The following is an 18,845-nucleotide window of genomic DNA, read 5'->3' as shown; positions in this document are numbered from 1 at the left end:
TTTTCACATTTTTTCAAACGTTAGGGAAAAAGAGGGTCTGAAAATCTCTGGCAGTGAATGAGTTAAAATATATTGATATACATTTAATTTTCGGGTTTATTCATGAAATAAATTATGTACTCAAAATGAAAATTAATGTATTATAAAAGTAAACTATTTGACATATTTTATGCATTTTTTAATCACCATTATTTATAATTAAATATCAATTTTTCTCTGAAATTGAAAAATGAATGAAACAAAATGCATTATTTTTTATGTCCTCTTATTAAATGGTAAGTTGATTGATTTATCTAAAAAATGCCCGGTAAACTATTTTGTATTTAACAATTTCTTTTTTTTTTTTATTTTATTTTTAATTGGTAACACATCATAATGAACATAATGAAATGAATTTTGAATTATATATATAATTTTAAAAAATTTTTTATTTGGAAGTCAACGTGCATTTGGAATATTTTGCGTCAATTCCGCTCTCGTTCCCTTTCTGCACGTTGGCCGCAAGGCATCTCAGGTCAGTTTCTTTTGGATTCCCAGTGATCCTAATTGACTTGTATTTACTCAGTAAAATGCCTCCAAAATGTTATCTCTACGGGTTATTAATAACTCCGAGGGAGACAACGCGGCCCATTTTTCTCGGGAAGTCGATCAGAATCGATTTAATGCAGATGAACTGCTCATTGGATTCGCGCAGGGATCGCGGGGAAGTCGGAGTAAAGGTCAATTCTGTCTCTCTCGGTCAGTCAGGACAGTCGTTGACAATTGCTGGTAGCAACCGTGCTGTCCTTTAATCAGCTTTCATTGGTGTTTAGTTAACTGTCATTCATTCTTCCCATTGAGGCCTGCTGAGGCATCAACAGGTGTCACAAGAGGGCAGTGGAAGATAAAGTATGAGGCGCACAGGTGCCCTTTTGGATAGATCAACAGGAAGTACACACTTGTGTGTGTGTGTGTGTGGCCCACTAGTTGGTGTTGTGGGGACACATGGCGTTGTCGTGGTGAATTGATCGATTAAAAAAAAACAAAAGGTTGACGATGGCAGTGAGGCAATAAGCTAATACTGAATTTGTTTGTTTTGTGATCAGACAATTTGATGTTTTTTTTTATGGCAGCCATGACACATGCAAAAATCTCCTTATTGTTTTTAATGCCACCAACCTTTTTCAAACTGAGAGCGACTTTGTGGCTCCTGATAAATGGGAAGGGCTGCCAATTTTGTTTCGTTTTTGTGTTGTCATTACTGTATTTCCACCTGTGTGATTTAAAAAAAAAAAAAAAAACTTTTTTTTTTGTATTTATTTATTTATTGAATAGTAACACACCTAATACACACAAAATACCTATGTCACGGGTGAGCTATTTTCAGGACAGGCCCACGGGCGACTCAAGTGGTCCTTGAGAGCCACCTGGTGCCTGCGGCTGACACCTACTATAAAGTTACTGGTGATTAACCTGTGATGCAACACATTATTTGGAAATGAAGAGGTCAGATTATTGTAATTTACTTGCATTCCTTAACAGAAAAAAATAGTCACTAAATATTGAAAGAGTGTGCATTAATTAAAGCACACTAAAATTCTGGATGCATCACATTATTTATTGATTCAGATGTCAAATTATCGTTATATAATTGCATCCCATCGATTCTCTGTATTACTTATTCTCACAAACGTACTAGTCACTGAAACTTGAAAGAGTCCACATTAAAGCCCTTTGTAAATCCCCAATTAATTACTTATTGATTAAAGTGTCCATTTTTTTTTTATGTGCGCGCATTGCCTAGCAGAAAATTAGAACAGTTGTCAAATTAGATTTGTTGAAATTTGGGTTAAACTACAATTTAGTCTACTTCATAGGGATGTAACGATTCACTCAAGCCCCGATCCGATTTTCGATTTTCAGTTCCCGATTTCCGATTCGATTCGATTTTTAAAAAAATTGCTACATGCTTGTCTCTGTGCGCTAGTGTGGTTCTGCAGCTATCCTCAAACGCAATACGTAATGTTTGGCGCAAAAGCATAATTTGATCGACACATTCAAAATGTGCTATGCATCTGGAATGAAAAAACGTTTCAAGACATCATTTTCTAGATGAATTTAATCAGCTCAGTTTTCAATTAATCTAATCGATTAATCGGGGCGAATCGATTTTAAATCGGTTTTTGATGAATCGTTACATTCCTACTACTTCATATAAATTAATGTTGTTGAAGTCATTTCCTAGGGTGCATCGATGCGGGATTCTCCCATTAGTAACTCTGACTTTGGGTGGCTTTCGGTTTTTGTGTTTGGAGGTTTTGCCAGTTTTTCTGGCATGCAGCGGAGTTGTTTGTTTGGACGTGTTTGTTCCAATGAAAAGGCCTAAGTGTTGTCCAGGGAGGCGGAGCGGAGCGTCACTCGTTTTCAAAGATTCCCAAGATTTAATGGACTGCTCCTGTGAATGTCGTCGGCGCGTTCTCTCCCGGCGGGGGGCTCCCAACGGATCATTGTTGTGGGGGTGAACGGAAGGGGGAGAGGAGAAAAGAGTGAAACTTTAACGCGCTCGGCCACATGCGCAGTTCTCACTCAGCATAATGGAGCCTTTTTTTTATTTTTCCCTCCACGGCTCTTAACTGCCCCCACCGTTGACTTTTACACCCTCGCACGTGGCCCTGACAGCAAATCTCCCAGGATGAGCCTCCTCTCTCCTCCCCAATCCGGAATTCCAGCCACGAGTGTAAACAGGAAGTGCTGCCTGCAGATGCGCATTTGTCATCTCTGCTAATCTTGTTAGCATCCCAAACAACAGCAAGATACAGATAAGATTGTGTTGATGACGTCAGAGAAACACCACTAGCACCCGCCCTCCCTCTTTGGGGGTCACCGCCCCTCGCCGCCTCCCCGATCACGCACAAAAGGTGTTCACCCCTCGCAGGCGAGCGGCTCACTTTCACCTGTCACTCAGCACTTCCTCCCTCACGCGCCGTCTGCCGACGATGGCTCAGGTGGGCGACGGACCGCGACCTGGACCCTAAAGGGGGCTAAGGCAAACTCTTGGCTGCCCCTAGTGGTCAAGGGGGTTTATGGATTACCCTTGGAAAAATTGGAAACGACTTAAAGAGAGCGGGAAAAAAATGCATTGACGCACAGCTGCCGCCTCATTCATCGCTCAGGTCTCATTTCCTGCCCTCAGGTGTGTGTTTGCTCAGCTTTTCAAGTGCAAATGGCTTCCGCTTCCTGTTACACAAAAGACGCCGTCATCATCATCCCAACAAGCACCTGATGACTGATTGCCACTCAGACTATAGAACGTTTCTGATCCATGACTAGATCGGCCTCTAGAGGGCGACAGTGTTCCACCGCTGACGTCCTGTTCTTCCTCATTTTCCCCCCTTGCTAGTCCGCAGCGGTCCCTGTTGCCACGGCGACGCTCAACCCGAGCAGGTGATGCATTGACAGCGAGCAGATGGTTCCCCGCCGAGTCGAGCGCCACGGCCGGCCCACAATGCGTCCATATTCATCATAAAGTCCCCCCCGAGCCTTCGTCAAAGTATCAACACTCCACTTGATATTTACTCACTGCGCGCTTTGTGCCAGGGCTCATTCAAAGGCCCCAAAAGTACTTTTTGTGCGGCTGTAAAGAGCGTGACAGGTTATTTATAGAGGCCTCTGATGAATAGAAAGTGTTGCATTCAGGGGCCTACTGTACATTGCGGCATTTAGGAGAGCAGATAAAGTCAAGATCAACAATCAGGCTCTCTTGCAGGTGTTTTTGGCCTCTCTCTGGAAAAAAAAAAAGAAGACGCCACTTTTAGCCCCGCCCCCCTCCTCTGAGTACATTCTCTTTCTTCCGACTAACTCCGGAATAATCCGCCAACAATGCGGGCAGGCGCAGTGCAGTGGTTCACTTTTCTTTTTTCTTTTTCTTTTTTTTTTCAGGGGGACTGCTGGTATTGTAGAGATCAGCTAACATGCCGAAGAAAGAAGTTTTATTTTGGAAAATCCGATTCTGATGGTACGATAGCCTGGATATCGCAGTTTCACAATACATACATACATTGATTGGACAAAATTGTTGGCAATTTTTTTTTTTTAACAGGAAAAAAAAATCCCTAATATTTAGGGCGGCTCGATTTTGGAAAAAATATTAATCATGATTATTTTGGTAATAATTGAAATCCAGATTAATGAAATGATTTTTTGGGGGGGTACAAAACAAGAAAATGTTTAAACGTAAAAAATATAAAGGCAAATAAATGTACGTAAGTTCCTTTCGGACTAAACAAAATGTATGAAATTACTTGTTATAAACTACCATATAAAAAAAGGTGCAAATGTGTAAATTCAAGCTTTATTTCCTTGCGTAAACAAACAACATTGCGTTAGATATAAATTAATATAAATAATCATTTTTGACGATTATGCCATTTTTGTAATCGTGGAGTGTAATAATCGTAATTGTAATTGAATTTCGATGAATTGCTACTAATATTGCACCAAGTCCGATTTTACAGAGAGCGTATGTAAAAAAAAAAAAAAAAAAGTGATGTTATATGTAAGTCTCCCATTTGTTGACAGCGTGAGATTGAGTACAGATTTAAATGTGCTTAAAGTTTTTATTATTATTTTTTATTTCATCGTCGATTTTCACTTTTCACAAAAATGGCGAACTGCATAAATGTTATTCAGTGCAATCACAGGTCAGCTCATCTGCAATTTTTGTTGTCCTTTCTTCTTTTATTCTCTCGACATGACTCGCTCCCATCAGTCCACCGAGTGAATTTAAACGAAGCCCTAAAGCAGGCCTGGCCAACCCCCGGCTCTTTTGGCCGGTTTCATGCGTCTGGCGAGGTGGGGGGGCACACAATGTTGCGGTAAAAGTTCCCTGCTATCGTCCTGGTCTTGTTTCGCTGCAAAATAATGAGCCGTTCTTCTTAAAATGTAATCGTCCACCCAATTGGCTGCGTAACGCACGTGATCATTTGCCACGTCTGAAAAGACGCACTGGTGATTGGCTGACTGGCGCAAGTGACATTACAAAACAAAGATATGTGAAAGTTGAACATTTCTGACATTTTGAAATTTTCATTTGTGGTACAAAACTACATGGAGCTATTGTTTACCTTTTTTCTTTATCCTTTTTAAGAAATGCTGACAAACCTGGGTGCTCCCTGAACTTTTTGTTAGAATTTTATAGCAGAGGTATATACTGTCAAAAATCATAATTAAAAAAAAAAAAAAAAATCAACATTATGCAAACTTGAAACATTGTTCAATAAACATGCTTGAAAAGGTTACAACAGGGGCGGAGCCAGATTGAAAGACTGCCCACGAAGTGGGATTCATGAAAAAAATATATACTTTAAAATTGTTAGTAAATTATTATTGAATTATATTTGAATTAGTGTTTCATTGTGTTTTTTATTTTCTTCAATATTAAAAATGGCATAATTGTGGTTGTTTAAGGAATAGCCCAACTTCATATTATTCAGTTTGTTTTATTTGAATGTGCGTTGTGTTGAGACAGGAGGATCGTGCTCAGTGAGAGAAATATTCAAGGCCCACCCTGATTTTTCCAGGCCCACCCATTAGCCACGTTCTGGCTCCGCCCCTGCGTTACAACAAAGTTAAGAGTGCATTTTTCTTTCGATTTTGATGCCAATATTTTCCTTTTTACTATCGGCCTCCTTGACTACTAATAATCGGTATCGGCCCTGGAAAAAGCGTATCGGTCTATCTCTATTAAAAATAACACAATTTGGGGTAAAAAAAAAAAAACTGGACCGATCCACTCTTGAGTAAATTTGACCCAACTTTCTGGGTTGTTTTTGCAGAAAACAACTCCCCAAAAATTGGGCTGTTTTGCACAAAGCAACGCAAGAAGGTGGGTCAAATTGACCCAATTAGTGCATCGGTCCACTTTTGATCCAAAATTGTGTTCTTTTTAACCCGACTGTATTTAGGGTATGTGAGCTTTCACACAATGTTGCAATAAATATCATACTTGTGACGTCAATACCGTGATAAAACCAAACCATGAGCTATTGAAATCGGAATTAAAATTCGATTAGCTGTGACCGAGGCAAATCATTTTGTAAAATCCCGCGTGCAAAAGCCAAATGTGCTTTAAGCAGCCACACCTGGAACACACAACAGAGGTGGCGATGGGGGGGGGGGGGGCGTTCGGGGGGCTGATTGGTGGTGTGGTCTTTGCCGAGGGAGGGGCCAGGCTGTATTCACGGCCGACGACGATAAAGACGCACAGTGAGGAGCCATTCAAAAGCCCCGCGGCTATAATGGAGTCACTAATAGGTGGCCATTCAGCAGGGAAAGTGTTTTCTGGAGGGGGACAGAAAAGTTTTTCGGGGGAGGGGGGGAGGAGCAACAATCACTTTGTCTGCTGTGTGTATGAAATTTATGCAGCCCCCCCCCCCCCCCCCCCTCATACAAGCCCCCCCTCCCTTCCGCAGCTTTGTCTTTCTCTTTTTTTGCTGTTTTTTTTTTTTTATTCTATAATTGAATGGTCTCTTTTTGGAGTTAGTTGAGTACATCCCCCTACACGACCCCCCCCCCCTCCCTCCACCTCTATCTCACCCCCAAAAACAAATGGAGACTACCCCATCGCTTCCTCTTTTCTCTCTCTTTCACCTCCTGGAGATGGAATGGCCCAATACTTTTGTCCACAAAGCATATCGCCAATTCACACTTTTACCCTCAGGAGGAAAACAAAAAAAGGGGGAAAAAAAAGAGCGCAGTTGTCATGGTTACAGTAAAATTAGTGAGTTGCATTGTTGGCAAAGTGATATTGAAGAGCAGAACACTGCAAAGCAAAAAGCCACAGAAGCACAAAGTAGCATTAAAAACTTTCATTTCAGAGAGAATGTTTTTTATTTCAGTGAGATGCTATTCAATATTATTATTTTGCAGGTAATTAAAAAGAATCGAAATATTTGATAATGCAAAAAAAAAAATAATCAAAAAACAAATCCATCCCCACTAAAATATCAGCCCCAGTTTAATGTATTTATTTTTTTAGGTAATTGCAAAAAAAGTCAAATAAAAAAAGAAAATCTCAGTTCCAGTTATTTGATGTAATAATACAAAAAATCTGACCATCAAAAAAAAAAAAAAAAAGCACCCTAACAATGTAATTTTTTTTTTTAATTTACTCATTCACTGCCGGACATTTTCAGCCCTTCTTTTACCCCAATGTTTGAAAAAAATAGAAAAAAAATATAAATAAATTCCTGGGATTGAATGGCTGGACTGTGAAAAGACGAATAAATTCGTCAATGGCAGTTAATGAGTTAAGTATTGTAGTTTATTTTCAGCAGGTCACAAAAAAAAAAAATCTGTCCCAATTAAATGTCTGTTCTAGTAATGTTATTGTTTTTGTTTTATCTTTTAATTATAAAAATGACTCAGTCCCCGTTAAAATGTCAGTTCTGGTTATTGTTTTTTTTTTTTTTTTTTTTTTTTTTTTGCATTACAAAACCAACCCTAATTTCAATTCCAATTATTTTATTTTTCTATCATTTAATTAGCAGATAGTTGACCGAAAAAAAAATCCATCCCTGCTAAAACGCTACTTTCATTCGATTCCGTTTTGATTATTTTTGTCATTGTCAGTGATGCATCAAAACGCTGACGTCCAAAAAAGCTGCGAGCGGAGTCATCGGAAGAACAAGGCGACGCTTCCTGCCCCTGGTCCTGATAGCTGTCACGGCTTCTAGCAACTATATTCACCCGTCCGCCCCCTCCTCCCGACCCGGCGCCCCCTTCCGGGGTCCCGTGGCACCAGCCGGGGGGTCCAGACCTCTTGGACGAGGTGACTAATCTTAAAAAGCTAGAACCATATTGAGAGGGGCTCAAATAAATAGCGGCGGCGTGTCAAAGGGCTTAGCTGACAGATTGATGAGATGAGGAAATAACAGAGCATCCCGGGGGGGCTGCGGGCGGAGGGGGGCAGGTCAGCGCTCTTGTGATTGTGCGGGCACCAAAGGGCAACGCCCGGTGTGCGGCGGCCTCAAAGCTCTCGTAATGCTACCACCGGACTTTTTTTGTTTGTTTTTTTGTGCAATGCGGTGATGTTTTTATTTTGGACTCGCTTTGTCTTTCGAAAAAAAAAAAAAAGAAGCAATCATTACTCTTTGATTAGACGTAGAAACTAAATCCAAAACATATAATAAGTATATAATAGCACGTTGTATGTTTTTGCTGGTTTATTAGACAACCTTGATTATACAGTATTTCACTTTGTGTTTTTTTTCTTTTTTTTTTGCAGGTAATTAAAGTCCATTACAGACATTTATTTGTATTTAATTGTATTTGTGTTTATTTTGCAGGTGTTTAAACAGAAACCATCGCCTTGAAAAGATAAGTTCCACTTTTTGGGAAAAGGGGTAAGTTAAAAAAATATCTAATTACATTTTTCAACATATTTTTTTCATATATATATATATATATATATATATATATATATAATTAAGGCTGTCAAAGTTAAAGCGTTAACTATGGAGATTAATTTGAGTTTTATAACACATTAAAAAAAAAATTAACTCAGTTAACTCAATTTTATTTACTTCCTGTGGCAGCTTCCCTCTGCTCACTTTGCAGCCAAACTTAGAGGAGAGTCACTGTCACAAAGACGGACTTTTGCGTAATTTTACTTTAAAAAGTTGCCTGACGGCTCATTGGAGGAATCCAAAATAATTTGCGCACTTTGCAGAGCCAAATTCAAATACCATATTAGCTGTACGTCTTTGATGTTTCATTCAACAGTCATTTTACAGGAAAAGCATCGTATTCAAGGATGGAAAAAAAAAAAAAAAGCTATTAGAACAGGCTTTGGATCAAAATATACTTAAAAAATTGTCCATATCAATTCCCAAATTTGACTCAAGTAAATATGGGTTCCAAGCTTAGTAAAAAAAAATGTAGTTGACAAATACGATTAATCGCGATTAATTATGGAAAATGTTGCGATTAATTAGTTAAAAGATTTTAATTGTTTGACAGCACTAATATATGATGCACTAAAATGCACTAAAAGTTCCCTTAATTAAAAGATAATGTTTTTCAGCATTTATTTAAAAAAATATATTATTTAGTTTTCCATGTTACAGGTACTTGATAGAACAAATAAAAATCTTCAATTTTATTTTATTTTAACAATTATTTTGCAACTAGCCTAAAGTGTTGGTTCAAGTTTCTTTATGTTGTTTATTTAAAAAAAAAACACTAAAACATCATGTTCATTTCATCAAATAAAAGAAATTAATTTTTATTTCCAAGCTACAGTAATTGCAAAATACATTCCCCGCATGTTCATAACAATTTAAAGGAGTTGAATTCATTCATGTTCAACATGATTTCAGGCATACGATATCATGTTCCGATGACATTCTGACGAAAAAAAATCCCGCATTTTTTTGGGCGTGTCTTAGCAACAGTCACTGTGGCTCCCGGATTACCCAAAATGCATTGCGGCGCCCCCACCGAGCACTTGTTCCCCGAGCGCTCTCACTTCTTTATGCAGGCAAGTTAAATAAAACATTCACTCCCCCCCCCCCTCCCAGTGTTTACAAATGTCCGGCAGAGGTGAGAGGGAGAGCTTTAGTCGTGTGTGCGCGTAGAGAGAAAAGGGAGGGCTCCGGCGGGGGGGGGGGGGGGGGTGTTTGCTGCGGTTGCCGTGGCGACGGGCCCCCTCGCTGGTCCGCGGGCGCGGTGAATGTGACACAATGTGCCATTTAACTGGATTTTGCTGCTTTGCACGTCACAAAATGAAGAAGCTCCACTTTGAGATGCACTCTACATAATAAGCTTTGCGCGCGCGCGCACACACACACGCGCGCGCGCGCACAGTGGGCGCTGAGACTCTGATTTGTGCGCTTGATAGGCCGTCTTGTTGGCACACAGCTCCCCACTATATGACCTTAATGTAATTAAGAGCAGGGACATTCGTGCTATTGTGGGGCAGACACAACCCGAGCACTGCTTTGTCCCGTCACTCCTCGCCTCTGGCACGGAAAAAAAAAAAAAAAAATCGTTATATTCGCCTCATTATATTCTCGGTGACAATCAAGATGGCCGTCGGAAAAGTTTGGCGAGCATGGCAAAATGACGGAGCTGATATCGGCGGAAATGGGATGAATGGATCAATGTCATCGAGTGAGGACGGTGATGATGGGGTGTTACGTCAAGATCGGCGGGCATTAAAATCGAAGGATATTCAGTATATCGTCGCTGGGCTGTGAAAAACACTTATGTCCAATTTTGGAAAAATTGTTTTGATTTTCACGTTATTGTGATGTTTGTAACGTGGAAACACCATTCACGTAAAAATAAGAAAATTGAAAAGAAAATTGACATGATTATTCACAGGACGGCGACGATATTATGGAACGTTGCAAGGCATCGTTTCAAAATGTTGCGTTACGCTGAATCGCCTTCGGACGCTTCATGTAAATTGCATCACGTGTTACGGAGCGTGGTGTTTCTCCACACTGTGTATTCTTAGTTTATATTTTGTGTTGCGTGTGTTTACGTTATCATAGAATGTACCGTGTCATTTTTTTCCGCTGGTAAATAATCTAACCGTCCTGTTACGGCGCATATTTGTCATGTTTTGGCATGTCGTTTTGCGACCTCTGTATTACAACACGCGTTGAAGAAGGCATGTTGTGTTACAAAATCGTGTTAAGATACGATACGTCGTGTTACGATATGTCGTGCTTCGCCACGTCATTTTAATACGTCGTGATACAATTTATGCCATTTTATGATAGATCGTATTATGCCAGATTGTGTTGTAATACGTCGTATTACGATGCGTGGTATTACTATACGTCGTGTTACGATACGTAGTTGCGATACGTAGTTGCGATACGTAGTTGCGATACGGTTTGTTACGATACGTTGTGTTACGATCCGATGTGTTACGATACATTATGATGCGTTGTTATGATACATTGTGTTACAATATGTTGTATTACGATATGTTGTTACGATACATGTCACGATACGTTGTTACGATACGTGTCGCGATACGTCGTGTTACGCCACGTTGTGCATCGTGTTATATTTCGCATTTTATTACATTTGATGTTGTAATGTCTTGTAATTGGTCCATCCGCACTTAAAAAAAAAAAAGAAACCGTCAACATTTTAAGCAGCACACTCCTTTCAGCAAAAGCATGTGCATGCATGCAGGAGAGCGAGTGGTAATAATTAACGCGTGAGCTATTTGAGGTGGCTTCACCTCCCGCCGAGAAGCATATGAAGCACTTTGTCCGTGACTCAGCTGTAGTGACGACGACTAGTTTGCTTGGTTGCGGACGGCATGTCTTCGGCGGCTGCCAGAAACGCCGATTTGAGGCGTCCCCGCAGGCTTTTGCACCGGCCCCGGCGTCCCGTCGGCAGCTGGCCGCCCGAGGGGCTCGGGGTGAGTCAACCCAACACTTCGTCTACGGAGATTGCCGGTGATTCGGGACATGGTGATCGGCAAAAGTTGAAGGCAGGCAGTGGTTATTGAAGATCTTTCGGCTTTACTCCAAAGGGTCTAAATCCTTTTAGGATTACAATGTCCAAATTCTGGACTGAGAGTACTGTCAATATATGACCTTTGTGCATGAAAAACCAACAGGCAACTCTCCACCTTACTTTGCTGACACCCACGTCACTCACCAGGCCAGGCCCAGCCATTTCAAGCCACACACATTCATAGTCACAGATATAGTGTGAAATGTGACAACCCCAAGTGTACGGATATTTTGTATCTGTATTTTTGTGATATAATGCTGTTTTTTAATAATTTTTTTCACTAGAGTAACCAGTCCGAAAAATATTTGCCCCAGTCGGGAATAACGTACACTAAAGCTCGGTTAAAGATCGCATTGACGATCCTTGCCTTAGCATTTTTCGATTCCAAACGACCTACCTTGAAGTCTGGCTTGGATAGGCTTAGCAAAGAAAAGCCAGAATCCAAAGCACAACGCCAACAAAGTTCGGATTAAAGGTGGGAAAAAAAAAAAAACGTGTTCAACAAGCAAGAAGTATCCAGCCGCCTCCATTCAGCTTTTGCCGATCTTTTCACTCTCATCCGGGTGAATGCGAGACCCCATGCCGGGCGGAGAGCCCATCGCTCAGATTGTAGCGAGCCGTCCCTCGCACCTCCGTGACGCTAATGAATGTTAAGTAGGTTATCTACTTGGTGCGCCACCGGCCCGACTCTTTGTCAGCTCGGCTTTTGTGGCGACGTCCCCCCCACCCCTCGGAGACCTCGATCCCGCCCCCCTCCGAAAATGACTCCCGCGCCGATAGTCGGCGTATTGATCTCCCGGCTGGCAGATTTTTGAAGCCTTAAAAGGAGCGCTGTCGCGCCAGCAGGGGACCCGAGTGAGTCCCGGGAGCTCATTTCAGGGTCACGGAGTCCTTGCAGCCGCCCTGACCCGGACCCCGACCGGCATCACCCGATGCCTGAATGTTTTTTTTTTTGTTTTTGTTTTTTTTGCCGGGGATTGCTCGGATGCTCACGTTTGCGCTTGATTGTGGGCTGAAATCTCGCATGCTGAGTTGCTCCGCCTCCTTTTGTGCGGTGGAGGTCCTGCCTGTGGTGTGCGTTGGGTTTTTTTTTGTCCTGAGGTCCGGTGACTGTGTTGTTGTCTTCACACGACATGCAAACGTGCCCCAGTTTTAGCATATAATCACTAGGGATAGACCGATTATCGGTGCCGATATTTGGCATTTTGATGAATATCGGTATCGGCCTTTTAAGAAAAAATTTTATCTGATGTCCGATGATAAATCAGCTTCGACTTCAAGGAACTATTTGTTTACATTTTCAGTTAACTTTATAAGAGATTCTACTGAACCTGGGCACACGCTGCACCTTTTGGTTTTGTTTGAAATGCAAACAAAGATAAGTGAAATTTGAACATTTCTGCCATTTTGAAATTTTGGAGAACTTATTTACTGTCGGAAATTACAGGGAGTAATTGTTTAAGTTTTCATGTCACTTTTGATGACCCTGGGAGCTCCCTCAACTTTGTTAGAATTGTACAACAAAGATGCCAAAAATCTACATTATGCAAATCTGTAAAAAAAAATTCAACAAACATGCGTAAAGGCATTTCAACAAAGTTAAGAGTTTTCATTTGTTTTATTTTTTTGGATGAAAATATTTTCCTTTTTTTTTTTTACTGAAAATGAATATCGGCTCCAAATATCGACCTCCTTGAATAATCGGTATCGGCCCTGAAAAAAACCATCTCTAATAACCACACTTGGAATTTCGATTCTAGAATTTGCTCCCTGTGCTGTGCATGCCATGGCCATCGGGGGGCGGCAAAATACAGACATGGACAAACATGAAATCTCCTTATTAAGTAATATTGGTATAAAGTAATATTAGTTGTTCCATTTTGGAAAATGGCTGCACCGTGAAGTGATCATTTCCGGCAAAGGTGATGTGTAAAAACTGTGTCCGGAACCGCCCCCCATGGGAAAGAAATCGCCGACTGCCGGCTGCTAATCAAACCCTGATGAAATGCCGATTAAGCGGCAGGCCGTCGAGGTAATCAGGCAAATTAATAAAACATCCCCAAGCGGGGAGCGAGGCTCCCCGGAGGAGGCCGAGCAGGTGGCGACGGGAGTCAAAGAGCAGCCGGCGCTTTGGCCATGAGCCCCCAAATTGGTAATTCGATCAGGCCTCCTGCTTCACGTGGGTCACGCGGACAGGAAGTACCTGGAGGTGGACGCCGGCTGGAAAAATCCCATCTGCCGGGAAGTCCTCGTTGGTATCGCCGAAGACGGCGGCGGGCCCGGTCCTATCACCGCGCTTACCGTGGTTTTTCGATTTCCGAATCGGAATGGCTCTATTGTTATTGCGCGCGGCGACTGGGGTTCAAAGCCGGATGAGCAGATGGAGCCGAAAGGCTTCTGCTGCGTGGGAGAGCAGACTCCGTCAAGTGGCGGCGCTAATCAAGACGGACGGCTTATTAATGTACTCGGCCACGAGGAGGAGGAAGGGGGCGGGGCCTCGGTCTTCATCGCTCGACTCGTTTTCTGCTGCCACTCTTAATCCAAAACATCAACATGCCTGTTTTTCTGTTTGTTCCAGAGACCCGTCTTTGTGTCTTTTGTCAGCAAAGCCGTTTTGTGGGAAAGGCCCGTCTCCTGCCGTACTGTGAGTCGTCACACACACACACACACGAGCATGAGTGGCGCCTTAAGTTTTTCCTTTTTTTTTTTGTTTGTGCAGAAATGTAACGTCGTAACAAGCACAGGGGTGGGAATCTATGGGTACCTCAAGATTCGATCCGGTGCCGATTTACAGGCCCATGAATCGATTCAATTCCGATTCAGAGGCCCATGGTTCGATTCCATTGCGATTCGGATGCATCACTACTAGGGATGTAACGGTTAATCGAAAATCAATTTGAAATCGATTCGCCCCGATTCATCGGTTCGATGGATCGAAAATCAAGTTGATTAAATTCATCTAGAAAATGATGTCTTGAAACGTTTTTTCATTCCAGTTGCATAGCACATAACAAGCATTGGGTTGGCAATCTATGTATGGGTAGCTCAAGATTCGATCCGGTTCCGATTTACAGGCCCACGATTCGATTTGATTCCGATTCAGAGGCCTATGTTTCGATTCAATTGCGATCCCGGTGCATCACTACTAGGGATGTAACGGTTAATGGAAAATTAAGTTGATTAAATTCATCTAGAAAATTAATCTATTCGATTAATCGGAATTTTTTTTTTTAATTAATCTGGAAAATTATGTCTTGAAACGTTTTTTCATTCCAGATGCATAGTACATTTTGAATGTTTAGATCAGATGATGCTTTTGCGCCAAACATGATTGCGTATTGCGTTTGTGGATGGCTGCAGAACCACACTGGTGCACAGAGACAAGCATGGTAGCATTTTTTTAAAAATCAAATTGAAAACCGGCAAACAAAAATCGAATCGAAAACCGGGAACTGAAAATCAAATCGTTACATCTCTACTTCATAGCTAATAATAATCAATATTTAAAGTTTAACCCAAAAAACTAAAAGCATGCGGAAGCGTGCGTTTTTACGTCAGATGTCTGTGCTAGGCTAAGCTAATACGTGACAAAATGGCGGAAAAGCAAAACCTCGTATGAGCGGAACGAAGTCAAAGTGTGAAATAGAAATCTTTGCTCTCCCTTGATTTTTTTATTTTAAAAAAAGTGTTTTACATGGACTATAAAATGTAAGCCAACGTAGTGATTAGGGATGTAACGATTCACTCAAGCAAGCCCTGATTCGATTCAATTTTCGATTTTCAGTTCACGATTTTTGATTCAATTTTTATTTATTTATTTATTTATTTTTTTAAATTGCTACCATGCTTGTCTCTGTGCGCTAGTGTGGTTCTGCAGGCATCCACAAAGGCAATACGCAAACGATGTTTGGCGCAAAAGCATCATTTGATCGACACATTCAAAATGTGCTATGCATCAGGAATGAAAAAAACGTTTCAAGATATTTTCCAGATGAATTTAATCAACTCGATTTTCGATTAATGGAATCGATTAATCGGGGCGAATCGATTTTAACTCGATTCTCGATTAATCGTTACATCGCTATTAGACTCTTAAAATTAGTTAGAGCCCTAAAGTGAATTTCTAACAGGAAGGCCAATTTTGGAGACTTATTTTAAAGCCCCCGAAAAGTTGCCCAGAGAAATAATAAAGATTAAATCTGAACTATTTGCTCTGTGGGTGCGACCGTATGATCAACGCATCAAGTTAGTCCTCACACTTGTCGCTCTTTTGTCGCGCGCGAGCGCTATTTAGGGTTGCCGCGGTGACGGCAGACTTCCTGTCTCGGCCTCCGGCTAAACAAACGAGTAAATGGCCCGCGCCGGCCTCATTTGCATACGAGAGCGTCTTTGCCACTCGTGCCCGCCACTGTGGAATAAATTGCTACTTTGACCGGCCCGCCGCTTTTGTCACCCGGGGCCACGCGTCAGAATGCACAGGTGCCCAAACAAGTCGACAAGATGGCGGCAAAAACCGCACGCTTGCGGGGAGGAAGCGGAAAATGCTATTTTTTAAATTCCTAATTACATGTGCAGCGTTTTCAGCGCGCATTACGCATAATAGGAAAAAATAAAATAAATAAATATAAACTAAATTTTTTTTTAAATAAAATAATAAAAAATTAAATAGAAAAAAAAAAGAAAATTGCTATAAATAATATATATATATATATATATTTATGTATATGTATGTCTAAAAATTAATACAAAAAATAAAATTGAAGTTTCACTTCCTGTCAATTTTTTAATGTTAATTTCGGAGCAAATGAGTGATTCCAAGGGATGTGATTTCATGAATATAAATACATAAATACAAATAAAATTGAATTAGTCAAATGTCATGTTCTGCTGTCTGTTAAGAAATATGATGTTTAAAAAAAAAATCAATAAATCATAACAATGAGTATCAAATTATCTTCAAAATAAATGGGAAAAAATGTCACTGCCTGTTGGAATTATTCATTAACGGACCTTGGAAGAATGTGGCGTTTACGCTGATAAAAAGTGAGAAATGCAAATAAACATTACGTCAAAATAAAAAATAAGAAATTCAATTGAAATAAAATAAAATAAATGGAAAAAAAAAAAAAAGTGTTTCCTGTTTCAGTCTCGATTGAATCACCCCTACCTAAAAGAGAGTTTGAATCCGCGACTGTGTTGTGTCTTTTAGTGTTTGGGCGCGGCGGGGGTCCGGCGGGGGTCTCCGGTCAAGCGAGCTCATTGTCTCGAGGCAGAAAAGTCCAAAGTTTCTGCTGCTCGGGAGGCTAAGCCGCATGTGAGCCTGGCTTCTGACACCGGCCCATAATCACATTTGCGTCCTCGCAACAATACGGCCCAGTGTCGGCCCCCTCGCCGCCCTTCCTCGCCCCGCAGCCCCTAACCTTCATCCAGCCCCGCAGACCCCCCGAACCAAAGCTAATTACACCCCGCAGAAACACAAATCTCCCTGATGTAAAAAGTCACTTTTTTGGATTTAACCTTGTTAGGCCCCAAATCTGCTTTCTCGCCAAGACCCGCGTATGCGCGCCGACATAGACGCGCTTGTGTCCTCGCCGGCTAATGAAGCGCGTCTGCATCAGCTCACGGACGGGCCACCTCCGACGCCGGCGTCCATCTTGCGGGCGATGTCCTCTAATGACATTAGGCTGAGGCGGCGGGGACGGCGCGTGGGTTGCCTGACGCCAGGAGGTCGCCACGTTTCCTGGGCGAGCGAGGGGGGGGGGGGATTGCCGCCGTGCCTTTGATTACGCTTGAGCGAGGCGGGGAGTCTAGTTGATGAGTGAGAAAAACGTGTTGCATTTATCGGCTATCGAATTAAAAAAATATATAACTCATTAACATCTTCAGACCCTCTTTTACTCTAACATTTGAAAAAAATTGGAAAAAAGATCCATTCCTGGGATTGAATGGCTGGACTGTGAAAAGACGAGAAAATCCGTCAATGGCGGTGAATGAAAGCAAAAGTTGTTTTTTGTTGCACAGTCAAATGGCGTGCATGAAAAGCATCTTATGGGTTGGCGCGCGACATGTCCACACCTGCCCCCCCCCCCCTCCCTCTCTTTTGAGGGTCCTGAGTGGCAGGTAATGAGGAGGGGGGGGGGGGGGGGGCAGCGTCTTGCGCTTCATTCGTGCACATCACAAGAATGCAAATCTTTAAAGCCGCACATCTGAGAGCTTGCGATTTCCAAGCTGAGCCTCTCTGTGTGAGGCTCAGACACTAAAGCCCCCCCCCCACCACCACCACCAGCCCCCCCCCCCCCCCTTCTCCGTCCATCCCTCCATCACTCTCATCCATGTCTGCTCAAATGCGTTAAAAGGGTGAGGCGCTCTCTGAAATCCAACACAAACACAAGGACATTTATCATTTGCTGCGGAAAAGGTCACTGTGGCTGCTTGCTCATCTTTTGGTTGGCCATCACGATGTAGTGGGAGGCGTGGCCACACGGGGGCGACAGAGATGCCGAATTGATATTTGAACTCGGTCAACTTGCAGCGGAAACATGACAAATGAAGTCACACTTGATATATTTTTGCAAAAAAAAAAAAGACACCTAGTGTAGTGAGATGTAAACGCAATGAAGGAAATAATTAAAGCTATAATACATATGCATATAAATAATCCAGATAAATGAAGTCAAATGTAATACTCTCACATTCATAAGTACTTTACATGAAAAGGAGCATTTATTTTTCCATTCCACATTCAAATATGCCACATGAGTGGGGATGTAACGGTAAATCGAAAAGCGATTTAATATTGATTCGCCCCGATTAATCGATTCGATTGATTGAAAAATAGATTTGATTAACTTCATCCAGAAAATGATGTCTTGAAACGTTTTTTCATTCCAGATGCACATTCGAGAACCACGCTAGTGCACAGAGACAAGCATGATAGCAATTTAAAAAAAAAATAGAATCGAAAATCGGTAACTGAAAATCGAAAATGGATTGGCCCCGAATAATCGATTCAATTAATTGAAAAATCGAGTTGATTAACTTCATCCAGAAAATGTCTTGAGACGTTTTTTTCATTCCAGATGCACATTCTAGAACCACACTAGTGCACAGAGACAAGCATGATAGCAATTAAAAAAAAAAAATCGCATCGAAAATCAGGAACTGAAAATCGAAAATGGATTCGCCCCGATTTATCGATTCGATTAATCCAAGAATCGAGTTGATTAACTTAATTCAGAAAATGATGTCTTGAAACGTTTTTTCATTCTAGATGCACATTCTAGAACCACACTAGTGCACAGAGACAAGCATGGTAGCAATTCCAA

The 18,845-nt window shown here is 41.5% G+C and overlaps 1 protein-coding gene across 2 annotated transcripts in view; it reads left to right on the top strand.

Moving 5' to 3' along the window:
* The first annotated feature begins 3,915 nt into the window (after positions 1-3,915).
* Positions 3,916-18,845, top strand: part of itfg2 (integrin alpha FG-GAP repeat containing 2) — a 54,112-nt gene continuing 39,182 nt past the window's right edge. The window contains exons 1-4 of one of the 2 annotated variants that reach the window (XM_086022198.1): positions 3,916-3,994; positions 7,609-7,807; positions 8,325-8,381; positions 14,099-14,164. Coding sequence is in view for 1 of the 2 variants with exons in the window: in XM_086022196.1 (XP_085878322.1) it covers positions 11,321-11,422; positions 14,099-14,164 (168 nt within the window). In the remaining variant the exon portion in view is untranslated. Of the gene's footprint in view, positions 3,995-7,608; positions 7,808-8,324; positions 8,382-11,279; positions 11,423-14,098; positions 14,165-18,845 lie in introns of those variants that run through there. The other variant, XM_086022196.1, reaches the window with a different exon arrangement.

The sequence above is a fragment of the Filicampus tigris genome, chromosome 22, assembly GCF_054856515.1.
Source record: "Filicampus tigris isolate MCC_2025a chromosome 22, RoL_Ftig_1.0, whole genome shotgun sequence".
Taxonomy (NCBI): Eukaryota; Metazoa; Chordata; class Actinopteri; order Syngnathiformes; family Syngnathidae; genus Filicampus; species Filicampus tigris.
Note: the sequence above shows the minus strand (reverse complement) of the source record. Positions and strands in the feature narration are given on the sequence as shown.